Source organism: Sciurus vulgaris (genome assembly GCF_902686455.1).
Source record: "Sciurus vulgaris genome assembly, chromosome: 11".
Taxonomy (NCBI): Eukaryota; Metazoa; Chordata; class Mammalia; order Rodentia; family Sciuridae; genus Sciurus; species Sciurus vulgaris.
The window spans coordinates 113,650,869-113,671,121 of NC_136472.1; the positions used below are offsets into that span (position 1 = coordinate 113,650,869).

Sequence of the window (20,253 nt, forward strand, 5' to 3'; positions counted from 1 at the left end):
TGAGGGACTGCTTGGCTTGCTTCAGTGCTGTCTTGGGCTGAATCCAGGTTAAGGACAACTCCCTTCTTCATGCCTTCCTCTCCAAGGTAGTGCTTTAAGATCACCTCATCCAGAAAACCCTCTTGGGAATAAGCCAGCCCATTGTCCCTGACCTTCATGCTTCCCCCTCACTAGTGTCTTTTTGTTTCCTTTCAGCACATGATTGTTGAGTGAGGCATGGTGCTAAGCCCTGTTGGGGTGGAAAAGATGGAAAAGACATGGGTCCTGCCCTTGGATCTTACAGTCAGCATGGGTGATGGCAGAGACAAATATATTCACAAATAGCAATATGACAAGGACAGTGATGTGGAATCATATGAGCACAGAGAAGGGAACAAAGAAATTGATGATCAAGGAAGGCTGGAGGAGGGCAGCATTTGTTCTGGTAGGATGAGGAGGCTCAGGATGGGTGGACAAACCTGGGACAGTCCTCTAGACTAAAGAAGGCCTGAGTTCAGAGGTGCACAGCTGAGTGTACAGCATGCCAGGTTGGGGGTACAGAGGGTCAAGCAGGCAGGGAACTGCAAAGGGTGGGACCCGTTGCCAGATAAGAAGTTTGTGTTTTAACCTGTGGGTAATGAGGAAATACTCTTAAGATTTTGAGGAGAAGTAGTCTGACCTCAAGTTGTGGATTAAAAATTAAAAAATTGTTTAAGTAATATGTATTCTTTTAAAAAAGATTAGAAAACTCAGATAAAGCCAGAGACCATTTTATGGAAGACATTTTGTGGCAATGAAGAGTAGATCAGAAGTTTGAGAGGTAAGAGGGCCTGGCTGCGTAGTGACCCTGGGACCATGAACTATTCAGTGTCCTCAGGCTTTGGGAGCCATTGGCTGTGCAGTAAGGGATGGGAGATTTGGGAATGTGGGTTTTAGTGATTGTGCCTGGTGGCACAGGGTCACTGGTTGAGGGAGGCAGGAGTGAGGGAAGGAGCTGACCACGCAGCCAGGTCTTCCTGGGTTGAGTCAAGGCTAAGTGGAAGAGGTGGTTGAGTCCCTTCGCTGGAGCTTGCGGTCTCTGGGCAGGAGAGAGACAGCCATGCCTCACCTTGGGCATAGCCTCATCTCCTGAGGACTGGACTGACCACCCCATCTCCTTAGGAGCGCCTGGCCATCCTGGACAGTCAGGCTGGGCAGATTCGGGCCCAGGCCGTGCAGGAGTCGGAGCGCCTGGCCCGGGACAAGAATGCGTCCCTGCAGCTGCTGCAGAAGGTAGCTCCTTGGGTTGGGTGGGGCATGGGAGTAGGGTGAGTGCAGGGAGCACAGAGGGCTGGGGTTGAACCTTTGCCAGCATGGAGCCGTGGTCACAGGTTCCCCTCCATCACCTTTGCTCCCTCTTTCCTCTAACTCTGCCACTTTGGGCTCACAGGAAAAGGAGAAACTGACTGTGCTGGAAAGAAGGTATCATTCACTCACAGGGGGCAGGCCTTTCCCGAAGACCACCTCAACCCTCAAAGAGGTAACTTTGGGTCAGTCCCCAGTTTCTGGCCAACGGGGGTCCTGGGAGGCCAGGAACAACATGTACCACCTTCATCCCAGTGGCATCTTCCTGAATGGAGTGCCCTGAGGTCTGAGATTGGGCCCTCCATGGCCACCAACTTGCTGCCTTTCAGTTACTTTCAGGAACCACCAATCTCATCATTTTGGGGGCTGAATGTGTGTGAGGGGATAGGTGGACAACTCAGAGGTTTGGAATGGTGCAGGCTGTGTGGACTTATCTCGGGGGGCAGTGTAGGGATAGAGAGGTACTGATCCTCGGGCTCCCTGGGCTCCAGTCTGGAGACAGATGCTCAGCTCAGAAGTGGGCATTGAAGCCCCTCAAGCAGTTCTCTCCCCAGTCTGCACGTGCTGTGTGTGAAGCACACGTAGGCTAGGCCTGGTTTCCCGACCTCTCTCCCTCCCTCCCTTTCTCATTCCAAGCAGTTTAGGCCTGGCTGGGCTGACCCGGCTGAGCCCCTCACCGTGTACCCTCCCTGTAGGCTCAGCTGCTCATCTCCGAATCCTCAGAGATGGGGCTGGGGACCAAGGCTCTGGGTCCATTCTCAGGGTCTTCTCAGGCCGGGGTCTCCTCTGTCCCCTTCACCCCATCTGCTTCCACTCCACTCTGCCCCAAAGCACAAGAGGTAATCACAGCCAACTGCCTGCTCTGCTTTGCCCGCTGCCTGTCTGCCTGCCTACTGAGCTCCTGCCTACAGCTCCTCCCCAGGGCCCAGCTGAAGGGTGTGGGATGACAATCCTTTGGCTGGGCAGAGTGTGGGAGTTTGTGTGAGTGTGCCATCCTTCCATCACAGAGCGCCTGATCAGCCCTTGCGAAATGAAAACATTGATCTGCACATTAATTTGCATGTATTCTGCATGCCACTCATCAGGTTTCACAATACACTGGACCCTCTGGCTCATTTTCCCTTTCTGTGACCCCCAAAGGACAGACAGTCTGGCTGTGGAGCTCATCCTGGGTGGGCGCCCTGCAGAGGGCAGGCCGAGGATTCTGTGCTTTGATCCAGCATACATTGTGGGTGCCTGCTGTGCCCTCAGGACCTAGATAAGCTCAGATTCTAAGTTATATGATGAGTATGACAGTCTTTGTCCCCAAACTCATAGTCAAGTGTGCTGGCATCTTTGCAAGTGTTGACCCTGGGCAGTGGCCCATATTCCTGCCAGGACTTTTAATTGCTCTTAAGGCCTCTTTCTCAGAGGTTGCCTTGCTGAGGCCCTAGTGGGGTCTCCACTTACCCAACTCACTCTTTTCCACTTCTGCCCTGGTGAGTGGGGGTGAGGAGCCCTGGGGAGTAGTGTGACCAGTGTTCCATGCTGCATGTGTGTGTCCCACTGGGGATGCCCCGGTGGTGAGACGAGTGGGGTTTCTAGGAACTGGGTCCTGCTCCTCAGTGGGGCTCTTATAAGGCCTTCCCTGGGCTTCTTCACCTGCCTAAGCCCAGGGCCAACTCAGGGATGGGCTTTGGGTCTTCTGGGGGCAGCAGCTAAGTGCCAGAGTGGTCCCTCAGTGGAGGTCAGGAGGAGCCTCAGCAGTCAGCCCTTTCCAAGCCTCCTCACCCTCATCGCCCTTGGTGGCCACAGTGAGCACGCCACTCCTGCGCTGGGCTTTGTTTTGACATGGAGTGATGGCTCTGTGCCTGGCATGGAACATGGGTGTTGGAGACCTGGTTCAACCCTGTTAACCTTTTCTCTGCACTCCCTCCTGCCCCTACGGGCATCCTAGGAGTATGTGAGCCTGGCAGAGGTTTTCCAGCTGTGCTTCCGCTTGGACTCTTATGCTTCTGCCACCTCCCCCAGCGTGCTCACACAGCCCCTGCCTGACAGTGAGGTACCAGCCACTGAGTGTGCCCAGCTATGCCCAAGGGCCTCCTTGTGGATGCCCTCCATTTCCCCTTGGATCTGGGTGGAGGAGGAACAGCAGGGTCTGCCTTCAGCAGTGAGGGAGAAGGACATTTGGCATAGTGGGGTCAAAACTGGTTCCCCTTCTTCCCCGGAGCCTAGGTAACTGTCCTCAGCTCCTGATTGCCCTGAGAGGAGCTGGCCTTCTGCTGTGGGAGGCATCATGCCCAAGGGACTCTAGTTGTCCTGGGCTGGACTCTGCTCGGCGCTTCCTCCCTTTCCCTCCCCTGTGGGAAGGGCATCTTTAGAGTTCCAGTCCCATTAACCTCTTATATTCCCTCCTGCGTCTGGCTTTCCCCAAGTACGTGACGCTTGAGCAGCTAAAGGTGCTATGGGGCACCTCACCCACACCCCCAGCCCCCACGCCGGGCCTGCCTCCCTGGGCCTCTGCCTCCCGGGACCTGGTTCCCGCCTCCTGCCTTCCTCCCGCGCTGCCCTCCTCCTTCGCTTCCATCACGCCTTCACCCAAGGTCGGTGGTCTGTATGTTCTTGCCGCCCCCTCGTGGCTGTCTGGCTGTCTGAGTGTGTGCCACCCTTGTTTGCCAGCCCGGCCCTGGGCTGGCCGGAGGGGAGTGCTCGCACGGGGCCTGAGGCTGGCTGACTGGCTGGCTGGCAGGCTCGGCTCTGTGCTCTGGGAGCTGTGTCTGTTTCTCTTTTCCCCTTTAAGGGCAAACTGTCATCTCACTGTTTTTCTCTTCCTTCTCTTTATGCTCTCCGTTCTCCCTACCTTCCTTCCTTTCTTCCCTCACCTTCCTGTCCATTTCTCTCCATTGTGGCCTTCCTTCATCCTCCCGCCAACCCTCCCCTCCCTTCGCCCTCTTCCTCCCATCGTCCTTCCCCTCCTCCTGGCCCTTCCTCTCCGTCCCCACCCTCCCCTTGCCCTTCAGATGGAGAAGCTGCTGCTCCCTGCTGTAGACTTAGAGCAGTGGTACCAGGAGCTGATGGCCGGGTTGGGGACTGGTCCCACTGCAGCCTCCCCTCGCTCCTCCCCCCCGCCTCTGCCCGCCAAAGCTTCCCGTCAACTGCAGGTAACCCCTTCGCCATCCAGCCTCCCAAGTCTTGCTCTTGTCCACACCAAGTGCCTCCTGATAATCCCTCAGCCATACAGTACATTCTGGGTAGTGGGTGATCCCAGGACAGCAAGGAGGGCCTCTGGGCCCCAAGACAGGAGTGAGGGTCTCTCTGTAGGTAGCTATCTTGGCATTTAGGACAGCTAGAGGATCAGCCTCCTAAGTTCTAGGGTGACAGGATGGTAGGATGGAAAGCTCCCCAGAGCTTTTCTTCCAGTCTGAAGGCCTGACACACTCTTGGAGCTGTTGCAACTAGAACCAGTGTGTCCTTGGAGAACAGTCAGTATTTGTTCTCGTGGTTTCTCAGGGGTGACTCTAGGAGGCAGAAAAGAAGGGGACATCCCCTTCTGAAGTTGCATCCCCAGACACATGCCCAAGCTTCCTTGGAGTTGCCAGGGAGGGCAGGGCCTTCCTGAATTTACAGCAAGCTGGTGACCATGGGGGCAGGGGTGCTTGGCAGTTTCCTCTCTAAGCTCTGCCCCACCACTTGCTGCCCTGCCTGAGTGCTTGAGATTCTACCATACATTCAGCATTCCTTCTCTCTCTCTCTCTCTCTTTTTTTTTTTTTTTTTTTTTTTTTTTTTTGGGGTACCGGGGCACTCAACCACTGAGCCACATCCCCAGCCGTATTTTGTATTTTATTTAGAGACAGGGTCTCACTGAGGTGCTTAGCACCTCCCCATGGCTGAGGGTGGCTTTGAACTCACCATCCTCCTGCCTCGGTCTCCTGAGCTGCTGGGATTACAGGTGTGTGCCACATGCCTGGCCAGCATTCATTCTTGAGTGAAGGCACTGCACCTCTAAAGCTGTGTCCTGGGGATTGAACTCAGGGATGCTTAGCCACTGAGCCACATCCCCGCCGTTTTTTATGTTTTATTTTAAGACAGGGTCTTGCTAACTCCTTAGGGACTTGCTGAGTTGCTGAGGCTGGCCTGGAACTTGTGATCCTCCTGCCTCCGTCTCCTGAGTCACTGGGACTACAGGCGTATGCCACCCATCTGGCTCCATGTTCCTTTGGAGAAGTTTGATTCATGGAACATTTGTGGCACCTGTCCTGTGCCCAGCTGCCTTGAGACTTTGCCATATTCTCATTTAACCATCACTACAGGCCTTTGGGGTGTTGTTAACTCCAACCTCTCACCTTTGAGATGATGTTAACTCTCATTTTACAGATCAAACACTGGGGCATGGAAAAGATGAGTGTTCTCACCAAGGCCACATAGCTAGGAAGTCACAGAGAGTCAGGTCTTTGGACTCCAAAGATCATATTCTCTGTGTTAGTGTTGCAAGGGAGCTTGGCAGTTATTTAGTCTAGAGCTGCCCCTTCCTTTTGCAGGTAAGGAAGCCAAGGTCCAAAGTCGAGAGGTCATGGCTTGAGGTCACACAGACTGTTAGTGCAGAGCTGGGACTAGAGAAAACCTCTTGTTGGTCTCCTGTGCAGATCTGCCTGCCTGACATGAACTCCTGGATGGGTCAATTGACAGGTCCTTTCTCAGACCCAGGGTTGAGGCCAGGGATTGGCCTAGGGAGAAATAGCCTGCGAAGGAGGCTTGGCAGCTGCAGAGAGCCTCTGCCCACTGGCCTGGCTGAGGAAGCTCAGTCTCTTGTCAGCTGGAACCAGAAGGTCTCAGACCTGGTGCCAGGCAATACCTTGGACCACAGCCTGCCTAGGTTACAAGGGATATGACCAGCTGGGGAGCCTGAGGTCACAGAGCAGTGTCTTTTCCCTCCAGGTTTACCGTTCTAAGATGGATGGCGAGGCCACCAGTCCTCTGCCCCGGACTCGCAGTGGCCCCCTCCCCTCCTCTTCTGGCTCTTCCTCCTCATCCTCACAGCTCAGCGTGGCTACTCTGGGCCGTAGCCCTTCTCCAAAGGTCTGAGGACAGGGTGGTGGGAAAATGGAGACTGCTGCGTTGGGGAGAGGCCAGGACCACCCATGCAGGCCTTGGGGGTGAGGTTGGGGTGCTGAGCCCCAGATGACAGCACTCCATTCCCTCTGCAGAGTGCTCTACTCACCCAGAATGGCACTGGCAGCCTTCCTCGCAACCTGGCGGCCACTTTGCAGGACATTGAGACCAAGCGCCAACTGGCTCTGCAGCAGAAGGGTGAGTGGCTGCAGTGCCAGCCCCACTGCTCCCTGGGGGACCCCCCATGCCCACCTTTCACAGGATGTTTTTCCTTCGCTGGGTTCTGGGCGAGAGCAGAATGGAATTTGATTAGATACCTAAAGAAGAGCTTCCTGAATATTAAGAAGATTCCAGAACAGGGAACAAAGGGTCTGGGGGTTGTGACATGTTCTTCCCAGAGAGCCCAGCCAATAAGGGAAGTGTTTGTTGACCTGAGTAGGTCTCTACATTGCCCTGTCTGGAGGCAGGGGGATGGATTGGATGAACTCCAGAAATGGATTCCTGAGACATTGGTTCTGGGGACCCAGGAGTCCCCGTTGCTTATGTGCATTTTGGTTGTTTTGAAAAGCCATGTCTGTGCCTCTCTCTCCTCTCATCCCCTGTGTCTCTCTTCCGTACCCTCTGCCTGGGGTTCCCCACGCCAGTCGAGTTGCTTCCTGCCGAGCCCCTCCCAACTGACGACCCAAAAGGTAGAGCGTTGGTCACTGAGGGCATTGCTTTGGCCAGGCAGCCCCTGTCCCGGCATCAGCATGATGTGTCCTGCCCAGGCCCCTGCTGCCTGCAGGCAGGCTCCCAGGCCGAGCTGGTCTGGGTGCCCGCTGGCCTTGCCCCTCCAGCTCACCCTGGGCTGCCCTCAGCTCTGCTCCTTGTCTCTGGCACCTTTTGTCCTGCTCTCGTTGCTCTTGCTTCCGCGTGGCAGGGGCCTGCACTGGCAACCCGACGCTCCTAGGCTTCTGCGTTTCCTTCCTCCCTCAGCAGGCAGGGTGGGTGCATGTGTCCTGCTCACCCGTTCAGGCCTTGGTTGTGAGCTAGAGCCAGCTGGCCATCGTGCTGCCAGGGCACCACCTGGACAGGTTTTGTGCCTGTGTGGGCTCAGGATGCAGAAAGAACGCTGAAGCCAGACTGCGCTGTGGCCAGTTGTGCAGGCGACTGAAGCCTTGGCGGGGTTGCTGGCCTGGAGCTGTGGGGGCCTCAGGGAAGCTGGTGCAGGGAAAGGGCTGCCCCGGGTCAACCTGTCCCTGCTCGCCTCCTCCCTCTGTCTTGATGATTTGTGATGATACCAGTGTCTCTTCTCCTGGGTGGGTGGGGAACCCACCGTGACTCCCACCTGTCCCTCCTGCAGGGCAGCAGGTAATAGAGGAGCAGCGGCGGCGGCTGGCTGAGCTGAAGCAGAAAGCGGCGGCTGAGGCGCAGTGCCAGTGGGATGCCCTGCACGGGGCAGCGCCCTTCCAGGCAGGCCCCTCCGGCTACCCGCCACTCGTGCACCACTCCATCCTGCACCACCTGCCAGCCGGGCGGGAGCGTGGGGAGGAGGGCGAGCACGCCTACGACACGCTGAGTCTGGAGAGCTCAGACAGCATGGAGACCAGCATCTCCACAGGGGGAAACTCGGCTTGCTCTCCCGACAACATGTCCAGGTACCTCTGCGCTGGGCCCTTGCCTCCGCCATGCCGCCTGGGCTCATTGGTGCAGCCCCTCTTCCCTTTCCCTCCCCAGCGCCAGCGGTCTGGACGTGGGCAAGATTGAGGAGATGGAGAAGATGCTGAAAGAAGCTCACGCAGAGAAGAGCCGGCTCATGGAGTCCAGGGTGAGGCTCACTTGGGCCAAGAGGCCAAAGGCAGTGGGGCCCAGAGCTGCCCTCCCGCTACCAAGGACCTGTGTTCTGTCCCAAGCCCTTCCACCCCATTAACTGCCCAGTGTTCCATTGGGGTAGAGTGTTTTCAAAGTCTGTTTCCTCCAGTGGGCACGGCAGGTTTGTCCAGGCTTCGTCGTCCCAGCTCTTCAGAACAGGGAAGGCAGCACAGTCACCCTGCCCAGCTGTGCATTTCTTGTATGGGAACTTCAGCTTCCTTCTGGACTTTTTGGGGACCATGGGAAGTTCCTCTTGGGGATGGTTAGGAAAATCAGGAACTGGGGGTTGAGGCTGGGGGTGGGAGAGGAGGCAGTTGTCCAAGCCAGAGCAGAGGTGTTGGCAGGGGAGCTCTGAGAAAGTCACATCCCCTTTTCTGGGACTCAGAAAAGAGGGACTAGTGGTTTATCCTGGGCATAAATAGGCAGAGGAAGGCTGTGCCTGGGAGAGAAGTTCAGAACATCTGCAGACCCTGCCTAGGTGCTCTGCATCTTTGTTTTTTTTTTTTTTTTTTTTTTTTTGTGTGGTGCTGGGGATTTGAACCCAGGGCCTCGTGCTTATGAGGCAAGCACTCTACCCGTTGAGCTATAGCTCCAGCACCCCCCCCCCCCCCCGCTTTTTTTTTAATGGATCATGCTGTGTTGCCCAGGCTGATCTTGAATTTGTGGACTCAAGCTCGGACTACAGATGTGTGCCACGACTCTTGGCTTACTTTAAAAAAATATTTTTTTTTCTTTTACTCTGCATCTCTTGAGATGCAAGTGAGAGTCAGCAAGTAGAGATTTTTTTTTTTTTTTTTAAAGGCACTAAACATTTAGATGGCTGGCTAGAATAGAGTGCCTCTCAGTCTTATATCAAAGTAGAACAAATTTACAATCATCTCTTGGTGAATGGAAGGGAAGAATGTTCTGCTAAGTTTTAAGCTGGGAAGGAAATTGCAAATGGCATAGTCTTTAGCATTGATTAAGACATGCAAAGTATTGCAGACATGCTGTGTACTTATGAATTGTTTTAATGACCCTAATACCTTTTGGAATGACTTTTATAAGTTCATTGTGGCCTTTGTGTCCTATCGTGGTTTTTTTTCCCCATAAAGTTTAAAGTTCAACAACAAATATTACTAATTTGAAGTTTTCAGGGGACTTAAATCAGTGATTGGGGAAGGATTACTGAATATACTAGTTTTCCAAAAAAGTTGTTAAATAATCCATGTTCTAGGAATTAAGGTAAAATTTTAAGAGCCCCATTTATTTATTGAGTGCTACTTTACTGCCAGGATCAGTGATGGGCATTTATATACATGATCTCATTTAATTTTTACTACAATTCCAGGAGTAGGCAGTCTTTATTTTTTTATTTTTATTTTTATTTTTTGTAGCAGGGATTGAACCCAGGGCCACTTAACCACTCAGTCACATCCTCAGCCCTTTTTATTTTTTATTTGAGACAGGGTCTCGCTAAGTTGCTCAGGGCCTTTCTAAATTGCTGAGGCTGGCTTTGAACTTGGGATCCACCTGCTTCAGCCTCCTGAACCATTGGGATTAGAGGTGTGGCCACCGCGCCTGGCACATGTAGATATTCTTTTTGCGGTGCTGGGATTGAACCTAGGGCCTTGTGCATGTGAGGCAAGCACTTTACCAACTGAGCTATGTCTTCAGCCCAAGGTGTAGGCATTCTTAAACCCATTTTCCAGATAGGCAAGTGAGACTTAAAGAGTTTAATGACTGCATTAGGGTCATAGTGGTGGCAGAGCCAGCACTGGAAGCCAGGATAGCCATGCTTTAAAGGCATTTATCCTTAGCCAGCAGGGCTTTCAGAGGTGGGCTTTGAAGACAGTGCCTCCTCTGTCCTGGCCACTGTTGTTCCAGGCCTCCTGCAGTCCTGTGCAGGCCTGAGGAGGGCCAGTAGGGAGCTCAGAGGGCTTCCTTGAGAACTGACCCGATTCTGGGACAGGAGCGGGAGATGGAGTTGCGTCGGCAGGCCCTGGAGGAGGAGCGGCGGAGGCGGGAGCAGGTGGAGCGGAGGCTGCAGAGTGAGAGTGCTCGGAGGCAGCAGCTGGTGGAGAAGGAGGTCAAGATGCGGGAGAAGCAGTTTTCCCAGGTGAGTGGGTGCCAGGGGATGTGGTGGTGGTGGTTGGCTGGATGGCGAAGGCCGTGGAGGAGGGTGAATGTCCTCTGATGGGCTGGCAAACCCGAAAAGATTGCTGTTGGCCCCCCAAACAGACCCGCTGGGCTTGTTCAAGTCTGTGTGTGTGTGTGGTGGAGGCGAGTGAGTTGGCAGGCCATCTCCAGACCTCTGAGGTCAGGGAAGAGGGTCTGGAAGCCCTCTCAGATGTGGGAGCTGAGAGTCAGTGTGGCTGTCCTTGGCCTCTCTCCAGGCCCTCCTAGCCACTTTGTGAGTTTGTGCTGCCCTTTCTCGCCCACTTCCCCTGCTGCTCCTCTTGCATGTGGCACTCCACAGCGTCCTGACCCTCCTCCCATGGGACCCTTCAGCTCCAGGCCCCCTCGTTGGTGGATGAGCTCACTCTGACTTTTGCTTCACAACTCCAGGAGGCTTGCAGTAGCTTCTCCTTGGACAGAGACCCCTCCTTGCCCAAAGCCAGCCCTTACACAGGGAACGTGAGCACATAGGAGAAATGCGACTGAGAAAGGACATCTACCTGTGTCCCTAGTCCCAGCCCCTGGCCCTGTGAGGACCTGTGGGACTCAAATGAGCTGTCCCTTCTGATTGGTTCTCTGCAGGCCTCCCCAGATGGGGGTCCTCTGGGATCTCTCTGCAGCAGTGACAAGTAGTCACAGCTCCCATTTCCTGCAATGCAACAACATGATTTCTAAAGGACAAATCACCTGGGTGGTTTGGGAATTAAGAAACAATCAGGAACTTGATGAGTTTACCTCTATGGTCAGAATCAATCTTTCTTTCTTTCTTTCTTTCTTTCTTTCTCTTTCTTTCTTTCTTTCTTTCTTTCTTTCTTTCTTTCTTTCTTTCTTTCTTTCTTTCTTTCTTTCTTTTTTTTTCTTTTTTTTTTTCTTTTTTTCTTTCTTTCTTCTTCTTTTGGTACTGGGTATTAAACCCAGGGATGCTTCACCACTGAGCCACATCCCCCAGCTTCTTTTTTATTTTATTTTTTATCTTGAGACAGGGTCTTGCTAAATTGCTGAGGCTGGCCTTGAACTTGTGATCCTTCTGTCTCAGCCTCCCAAGTCGCTGGAATTCCAGGAGTGCGCCACTGCGCCCAGCTCGGAATCTTTGTCAAATGCCTAATTCTCTTTTCCTGCCACAGTTGGTGACTCCCTCTTCCATTCCCTGTGTTGAGGCTTAGGCACGCTGCAGGGGCTGCCAGCGTCTGGTTGTAGAGGGGACTGGAATCAGCCTATCTTTGGGGTTCCTCCTAGAAGTTGTGTGTTTTGTGTTTCTTTAAATAATTTGTGATGTTTCCTTTTCCTGCCATTTTAAGATTCTTTGAGGAAACGAAGAATAAAAAAAAATTCCAGTTGACTGAGAATTCTAGTTAGTATGGGAAGTAGAGGAGACCTTAGTGAGTATCTAGTGCTTTTACACGTAAGGAAACTGAGGCCCAGATAGGATATGACCCAAACAAGGTCCCATGACGTGAAGTCAGAGAGCAGATTTATTTATTTTGAGGGGTTCTAGGAATTGAACCCAGGGACTTTATCACATTCCCAACCCTTTTCACTTTTTATTTTGAGACAGGGTCTTGTTAAGTTGCTTAGGGCCTTGGTAAATTACTGAGGCTGGCTTTGAACTTGTAATCCTCCTGTCTCAGCTTCTTGAGCTGCTGGGATTACAGGTGTGTGCCACATGCCCAACTTTATTGTTTTTTGCATTGCTTGGGATTAAACCCATGGCCTTTCACATACCACCAAGTTACATCCCCACTAAGCTCTAGAGAGCAGATTAAAAAAAAAAAAAAATTGTGATTGTAGATGTACAGCATGCATTTATTTTGTTTATTTTTATGTGGTGCTAAGTATTGAACCCAGTGCCTCACACATGCTAGACAAGCGCTCTGCCACTGAGCCACAACCCCAGCCCCAAGAGCAGATTGCTTATTGGACTGCAGATTGCTTATTGGACTTCTTAGAGGATATTCACGTCTGGTCTCTCTCTCTCTCTCTCTCTCTTTTTTTTTTTTTTTTTTTTTTTTTTTTTCTTTAATATATTTTTAGTTGAAGATAGACACAAGACCTTTATTTGATTTATTTGTTTTTATGTGGTGCTGAGGATCAAACCCAGCACCTCACGTGTGCTGGGCAAGCACTCTACCACTGAGCCACAACCCCAGCCCACATCTGGTCTCTTGTTCATCCCAGGAGGGAGGAGGGGCAGGAGCAAGGTGAGGATGACTATCTGCACATAGGTGGGGAAACTGAGGCTAGGACCCATTTATTATTAAGTAGAGTTAGCATGCTAGGTCTCCACTTTATCTACCAGCCTGTGAAAACAGAGGGACAGAGTGGGGGTTGTGAGAGAATGTCAGATTGTAGGGGATACAGGATGAAGCCTCAGGGCCAGGACAAAGGAATGATGGGAAAAGAGAGGCGACTGCTGACCCTGTCCCCTGCTCCTAGGCACGGCCCCTCACTCGCTACCTGCCTATCCGGAAGGAGGACTTTGATCTAAAGACCCACATCGAGTCATCAGGCCATGGCGTGGACACCTGCCTGCATGTGGTACTCAGCAGCAAGGTACTGAGCTGGTGTGGCCCCACACTCCTCGGGAGAGGGTCCTGTGGTCAGAGGTACTCCCTAGAGCCTTGGAATAGTGGCCTCCGTTCCTGCCCCAACCTGACCATGTCTGTGTCCCAGGACCTGCTGTGCTGGCCTAAACAGGTTTTGGGGGCTGAAGAGATGTTGGGGACAGCCCTTGGGGATACAGGCACAGGGGACAGCACACACTTATGGAGGCTGCTCAGGAAGAAGGGCTTAGGGGCTGTGCTTTGGGTCCTTTCTTACTTCTGCCTCCCACCAGGTCTGCCGCGGCTACTTGGTCAAGATGGGTGGCAAGATTAAATCTTGGAAGAAGCGCTGGTTTGTCTTTGACCGGCTCAAGCGCACCCTTTCCTATTATGTGGGTGAGTACTGCCCAGGGCCCCCTAGAACTGGGCCCCCTGGGGTCTAACAGCTGGCCTCCCCTCTCTGAAAGAGTATAGAATCTACGTGGTTTGCCTCCATTTAGTTACTCATTCATTCATTCGTTCGCTCAGTGTTATTGAGCACCTAATAAATTCCAGGCTCTATTGTAGGTTCTGGTGATAAGCAAGATGGCCACAGCTCTCTCCCTTGGAACTCACTGTCATGAAGACAAATACTGAACAAAGATTAAAACAAAGCACAGTGAGTTTGCTGATAGGAGATACCCACACACTGCAGGTGCACATGTTGGACGGAGGACTCCCCCTTAATGATCAGTTAAACAGCACCAAGGGGCACTTACAGGAGATTGGGCATGTTCAAGGTGGTATGGCCATAGACCAAGGGATACTCAGTTCAAGGACAGGCAACTGGCCCCAATTGCTCCCTCAGTTCCCTCACTCTTGTCTCGTGTAGTTTCCACCCTGGAACTCCTTTTGGACTTTTATCTCTTGGAGTGCATCCTAGTCAGGTTAGGCAAGAATATGCTGCAGTAAGAACCAGCCCTCAAATCCTGGTAGCTCAAAACTGCAGTTTTTCTTTTATTCCCAGTATGTATCTGGTGTACATTGTGGGTTGATAAGGGCTCTGTATCAGTGTTGTCATTGTGGGTTGGTAGAGGCTCTGTATTATTGTTGTCTTTGCTTTAGAATATGTCTTTCTGGACCATTTCTGGCCACAGTGGTGGAGGGAGAAGAGAGGCTTAAGTGGGCCTTGCATTGGCATTAAATGCCCCAGCTGGGAAGTGACATACATCATAACTGTCCACAAGTCATAGGTGGGGCCTTCCAATAAGTCACACAGTCCCACTGCCACAAATCCAGGAAGAGCAATCCTACTAGAAACCTGGAAGGGGGGAAAGGAATGCAGGATTTGGTATCAGAGAGGCCCAGACCTGGAGCACCCCACTTCCCCTCTAACCTGGTCCCTTAACAAGTATCACTCCCTCCAAGAAGCTTTCCCTGACCTCCCTGGGCCCTGAGTGTAGAGAGGCAGAGGCAGTGTCCCCACTTTCTTCCCAGGCTGGGAAGGAGGAGGGACTTTGTCTGGAGAGACAGAAACGCCTGGGGAGATGAGCCCCATTTTAGGCATTTGATGTTGAGGTCCTCTGGGACATCTAGGTTTAGAAAAAAGTGTTGGCAGAGTGACAGCCAAATCTGTTGGACTAATAGTAGTAAGTCACAGTATAGCAGATCCTATTCATCAGGCACCTGTATGAGCCAGGTGCTAGGCTAAGCACTCTATATGCATCGACTCAGTTATTTAATTTTTGTTGATGGACCTTTATTTTTACTCATTTGTTTATATGCAGTGCTGAGAATTGAACCTCACACATGCTAGGCAAGTGCTCCACCACTGAGCCACAACCCCAGCCCCAGTTATTTTTGTAATAAACATATGAGAAAAGCACTAAGTTTACACCCATTTTACAAATAAGAAAAATGAGGCCCAGAGACATTGGGTAAATTTCCAGGGTCTCACAGCTGCTAAGAGGTAGAGAAGAGGAGAGAGCGAGCCGTATCCAAGGCAGGCCTCCCCTTGTGGAAAGGGGGAGAGACCAGCAAAGGCAGGAGAGGCAGGCAGCAGGAAGTCGTTACTAGCCCACGTCAGGTGCTGTGGGGCTGGCCCTTGGCATATGTGACCTTACTTACTGTCTATGAATAAAAGGGGACCAAGTTCAGGCAGGCGGAGGATACAGGGAAGAAAGCCAACCAAAGGGGCAGGCATTTGGAAGTCGGAGGTGTCACCAGCAATACTGGATGCGGCACAAGAGGCCAAGAATGATGTGGCCAAAAGGCCATTAGATTCTGGGACTAGCGCTTGTGGAGAGAAAGCTTTCTGCCGTGCTTGGGGCAGGAGCCAGATTGCACAAGATCGAGGATAGGTGGGTGGTAAGGAAGTGGAGGCGGAACGTGTTACTATTTCCAGTGAAGGAAGGAACAGGAGGACTGGCCAGGCCTGGAGCCAGGGTCCTTGTCCTGAGGAAGAGATGGAGATGGGTGTGAGGCTGGACCAGGACCCAGATGGGCCTGGCCTGTTCAGCCTGCACCCGGCCCCCCCCGCCTCCTGCTGCAAAGCCCCTGCACAGGCCAGATCAGACGAGACCTCTGCAAAGCCTTCGTGGCTTCACCTTACCACGGTGGTTCCCACCCTCCTCTGAGCTCCTGTCATTATCCAGGGTCTGTCTGCCATGTGACATCAGCTCATGGCATAATGATGCCGTGACAGATGCTGCGTTATGTGCCAGACACCACACTGCTACTTTGTGTGTTCTCACATTTAATGCTCCTGGCCACCTGGGACGCGGAGGTGCGGGTGGACTTCCTAGGCTGGCTGAGCCTTCTTCCCCACTGCGCTGTAGTTTCCTAGGAGGGCAATTTCTGACTTTGCTCTGGGTACCAGGCCCCGGGCTCATTCACTCCATGCTGACTGAGTGCCTGCTGTGGGCCTGGAACCTAGTGTTGGTGTTGGGAGGTGGATTTGTGAATGGATAAAGGTCCTCCGACTCAGCAGGGTGAGTTCCATATGGAGGATGCAGCGTGGTGGTCACACGTGCAGTGGGTCTTGAAGATGGCATAGGAGTTTGCCAACGGAATGGCCTGGAGGCCATTTTGGTGCGCTGTTCAGGGAACAGTGAGAAGCTGGCCAGCTCTGGGGACTTGACCTTGCAGGGGAGGTAGTGCTGGCGGGTCGCGTTGGCTCGTCTGTGAGAGGCCTTTGCCAAGCCGAGGAGGCAGCTGGCTGAAGCGGAAGGCTTAGATTTGCTTGGAAGGTGAGTGGTGGAGGGTGGGCAGGCAGCGAGGAGGCTGGCGCAAGGAGGCAGCGCAGCCATGATGATGACCAGGCTCAGAGCAACCCCGGGGTGGGGAGAGGCGCCCACAGGGAGGAGCTTACTGTCAGCTCTGAGTTAGTGATTGGCGTGACCTCTCCTGCAGGACGCAGGCTGGTGGTCGGAGGATGTCAGTCCCAGCGCCTGAGCAGCGTTTGTCAAATACAAAGGACAGCCCAGGCCCTGAGTTTTTGCTTCACAGCACTCCTGCCCCTCTGCATCCAATGGCTACCCTCCTTCCTGCCACCCCTGACCTCTGGATGCTGTGTGCTATGGAGCACATCAGGGCTCTGTGTTGTGCCTTCTTTCTTTTTTAACATGAAGTAAATATATCTATGTGGTTCAAGAATCAAAATATAGGCCAGGTGCAATGGGGCATACCTGTGATCCCAGCCACTCAGGAGGCTGAGGCAGGAGGATTGCAAGTCTGAGGCCAGCCTCAGCAGCTTAGCAGTGCCCTAGGCAACTTAGTGAAAACTTTTCTCAATAAAAAATAAAAACGAATGGGGGATATAGTTCAGTGCTTAAGCAGCATCCCTAGGTTCAATCCCCAGGACCCCCCAAAAAAAGAAAAATCAAAATATAGGACTGGGGTGTAACTCATGGTGGAGTGCTTGCTTAGTATGCCCAAGGCCTGGGTTCTAACCCTAGCACTCAAAAAAAGAAAAGAGAAAAATAAACCATGAAAAAGTTTAGATTGAAACCTAGTATGGTGTTGCATACTTATAATTTATAATTCCAGTGACTTGGGAGGCTGAGGAAGGAGGATCACAAGTTCCAGGCCAACCTGGGCAATTTAGTGAAGCCCTGTATCATTTATTAAAAAAGTAAAAATAAAAAGGGCTGAGGATGTAGCTCAGTAGTCGAGAACCCCTGGGTCAACCCAAGTGGCTCCCTGTCGTGGGTGGGGGCATATTTCTCATCTTAAATTTTTTCTTTTTTTAGTGGTAGAGTGCTCCTGGATTGAATCCAGGAACACTTAACCACTGAGCCACATTCCAGCCCTTTTTATTTTTTATTTTGAGACAGGGTCATGCTAAGTCATTTAGGGTCTCACTGTGTTGTTGAGGCTGGCCTTGAACTTTTATGATCCTTTTGCCTCAGCCTCCTAAGTAATTGGAATTACTGGCATGTACCACTACACCTGGCTTGACTTTCTAATTTTGATCGACATGAGCGAGTTGTCCATTAAGTATTTTACTAGTTTATATTCCCACTGTCACTTATTAGGCTGCTTCTTTCTCCATAGCCTCGCCAAAAGTGTGGTATATATTTTTTTGTATACTTTGCCATTCTGATAGGTGAGCAGTGGCATCTCTCTAGAATTGTAATTTGCATTTCTCCAATTATTTGCTGAGCGTTTTCCATGTCTTCAGGGCTCCATTTTGGGCACTGTTGTGGAGTCCAGGAGGCTAGGACCATCACCCCATTTCCCAGATGGGGAAGTTCAGGCCCACGTCCTGAAGCATGAGGCCTCCTCAGCCTGGCCCTTATTCCTTTTGCAGACAAGCATGAGACGAAGCTGAAGGGGGTCATCTACTTCCAGGCCATCGAGGAAGTGTACTATGACCACCTGCGCAGTGCAGCCAAGGTCAGAGGTGGAGGGCACTAGAGGGGGGAAGCGGGGACCGCCACAGGGAAGGGGGCCCAGCGGGACTCTGGGAGCAAAGGCCTCCAGCCTGCCCTCTGCGGAGGCTCCGGCCCAGTCCCTGTTCTCTTTGTCACCTTTCTCTTCCTTTCTCCCTCTCCCCTTCCCAGAAGAGGTTTTTCCACTTCACTATGGTGACTGAGGTACCCCTCCCCATGTGCCTGTAACCCCAGCTACGCACATTAACACCTCGGGTCCACCCATCCCACCCTGACTCTCCCCTCCATCGCTCTAACTTGCCCAGGCCTGAGGGAGGAGCGGGAGCCAGAAGCCCGTGGCCTTGAACGCCGTGGCAGCAGGATGTTGCGTTGTGGGGCGGGCAGTGCAGAGGGGAGAGCTGAAGGGGGCTGAGGGGCCTCAGAGACTAGGTCTGAGAGGGAACCCACAAACAGGCGTTGTCTGAGGCAGGGGCCAGTGGCCCTACTGCACGCCACCTTCCTCCCACCAGCCCCTCCCGCCAGCTCCAGCCTGACCTCTGCTAGTTGGGCTCCCTCCCAGCGTCCTGCTGACGGCTTTTTCCTGTCGCTTTTTTGCTGAGAAACTCTGTTCCTCACTGAAAGAGCTATTTGTGATTGATTCTTTCATACTCCCTTTAGAACCTGGGGGGCCAAGGAACAGTGTCTCCAGGGGGATGGTCCCCTGCCAGGGGTCAGAGGGCACGGAGAGCCCAGGACTGCCATGATGTGAGAAGGAGCATTGCAGCCTGGGGCTGAGTGCACCTGGGGACTAGGCACTGTGCCCCTTTAGGACATAACCCTAAGCTCCGGGGTTTCCCTGGGGCCCAGGGAAAGGCAGACAGGAGTTAGGTGAGAATAATATTCCAGGCTGGTGAGCACTGTCTCAGCCCTTCCTCTCTTCCCTCGGCAGAGCCCCAACCCAGCCCTCACCTTCTGCGTGAAGACCCATGACCGACTATACTACATGGTGGCCCCATCTGCAGAGGCCATGCGCATCTGGATGGATGTCATCGTCACAGGGGCTGAGGGCTACACTCAGTTTATGAACTGACCGCTGTGGCCTCCTGGACCCTTAGGCTGGCCCCAGGACACGTTGCACAGCCCCTTGCTGCTCTGCTGGTCCCTGTAGGTAGGTGCACAGCAGGCGCCAACCCTCACAGGGGCAGATGAAGCAGAGCGGCCAGCGCCTTTGTGCAAGAAGACTTTGTAATATTCTGTAAGTTCAGTCCTGTGAGTTTCTGGGCGCAGAAGAGGAAAGGTGGGGAGGGGATTTGCTGCTTCCTGGGAGCCCAGAACTTGCAGGATCTGTTCAGGATGCTGCTGGGTGCTAGGCCTGCACAGCTGGAGGAACTGTCACAGAGAGAACCTCAACTTTGACCTGCTCTCCCCAGTCTGTTGTCTCTTGGTAAAGGACAAATTTATGGTACCAGATTCTGCCAAAGATCCTCTCTTGCCTCGCCCCCTCTGCAGGGGCCTTGGGGGCCAAGCAGAGCCACATCCAGAGGGGCAGCAGTGCAGGCAGCGCACTGCTCAAGCGCCCTCTGCCTCACCGTTCTCCCGCATTTCTACGTTTTTAATTTGCTTGAGGGACAGACACCTCAAGTGTCATCCTTGAGGTCCCAGCCCCATTCCTTTGTTGGAGAACCATCACCATGGTCTCCTTGGTGATCGCTTCATTGCCATGGTTACATACTAATTGCAGCGGCTCCATGGCTCAGCCCACAGCTCAGCTGTGGGCCATCTGAGGGTACGTGCCATCATCTCTCCAGCCCAGGCCTGGGGTCGTCTCATGCAGGGGATAGGACTGAACACTTCCCTGCCCCCTGCCTGTGTCTCTGGTCCCCAGATGCACAGCCTGCGGCCCCCACTCCAGCCCTCTCCCTTCCACTCGTGCCTTGCTTAGAGCCAGAAGGGATGATGCCGGGGATCCGTGACCGGAGGAACAGCGACGCACATGGGAGAGGAAGCAAAAGGACGTCCTCTGGGTCCTGACAGGGTTGAGTTCCGGACAGGAAGGAGGGTGGCCCAGAGCTCCCAGAGGGAAAGACTGGGCAGGAGGGAGCCACAGAGGGAGGGGCCTGAGCTCTACTGCCCTCCCTTCAGCCTCCGAAGGTGATGGAAAAGGAGAGTGGAGGACCAGCCTCCAGCTGTCTGGCCTCAGCCCTTCGCCGCCTTAACACTAAGCCCACCTCCCCTACCCGCCTCCCCGGCACGGGCCCCTGGTCGCCTGGGGCCTGGCTGGGTGTTTTTCAGTATTTGTAAGCATTTACAAATAAGCAGAACAATAAAGCATTTGGACTATGTAAGTGTGTGGAGGACCAGGATGTGGGGCACGGGGCTGGGGGGACATGGGTGGTAGGGCGGCCTCTTCTCTGAAGCAGGATTACACCCATTAAAGGTTTCA

At 53.1% G+C, this 20,253-nt stretch overlaps 1 protein-coding gene across 38 annotated transcripts in view; it reads left to right on the forward strand.

The window, feature by feature from the left end:
* PHLDB1 (pleckstrin homology like domain family B member 1) overlaps window positions 1-20,155 on the forward strand; it is a 48,918-nt gene extending 28,763 nt beyond the window's left edge. For 5 of the 38 annotated variants that reach the window (XM_079105225.1, XM_079105258.1, XM_079105232.1 and 2 more), the window contains 16 exons: window positions 1,141-1,251; window positions 1,409-1,498; window positions 2,019-2,162; window positions 3,738-3,905; window positions 4,323-4,463; window positions 6,239-6,379; window positions 6,508-6,610; window positions 7,057-7,101; window positions 7,755-8,049; window positions 8,129-8,219; window positions 10,215-10,361; window positions 12,854-12,970; window positions 13,254-13,356; window positions 17,750-17,835; window positions 18,003-18,035; window positions 18,760-20,155. In XM_079105225.1, coding sequence (XP_078961351.1) covers window positions 1,141-1,251; window positions 1,409-1,498; window positions 2,019-2,162; window positions 3,738-3,905; window positions 4,323-4,463; window positions 6,239-6,379; window positions 6,508-6,610; window positions 7,057-7,101; window positions 7,755-8,049; window positions 8,129-8,219; window positions 10,215-10,361; window positions 12,854-12,970; window positions 13,254-13,356; window positions 17,750-17,835; window positions 18,003-18,035; window positions 18,760-18,900 — 1,956 coding nt within the window. In that variant the 3' untranslated portion in view covers window positions 18,901-20,155. The remainder of the gene's footprint in view (window positions 1-1,140; window positions 1,252-1,408; window positions 1,499-2,018; window positions 2,163-3,737; window positions 3,906-4,322; window positions 4,464-6,238; window positions 6,380-6,507; window positions 6,611-7,056; window positions 7,102-7,754; window positions 8,050-8,128; window positions 8,220-10,214; window positions 10,362-12,853; window positions 12,971-13,253; window positions 13,357-17,749; window positions 17,836-18,002; window positions 18,036-18,759) is intronic. The other 33 variants (XM_079105240.1, XM_079105245.1, XM_079105249.1 and 30 more) reach the window with 19 other exon arrangements.
* Window positions 20,156-20,253: the final 98 nt, after the last annotated feature.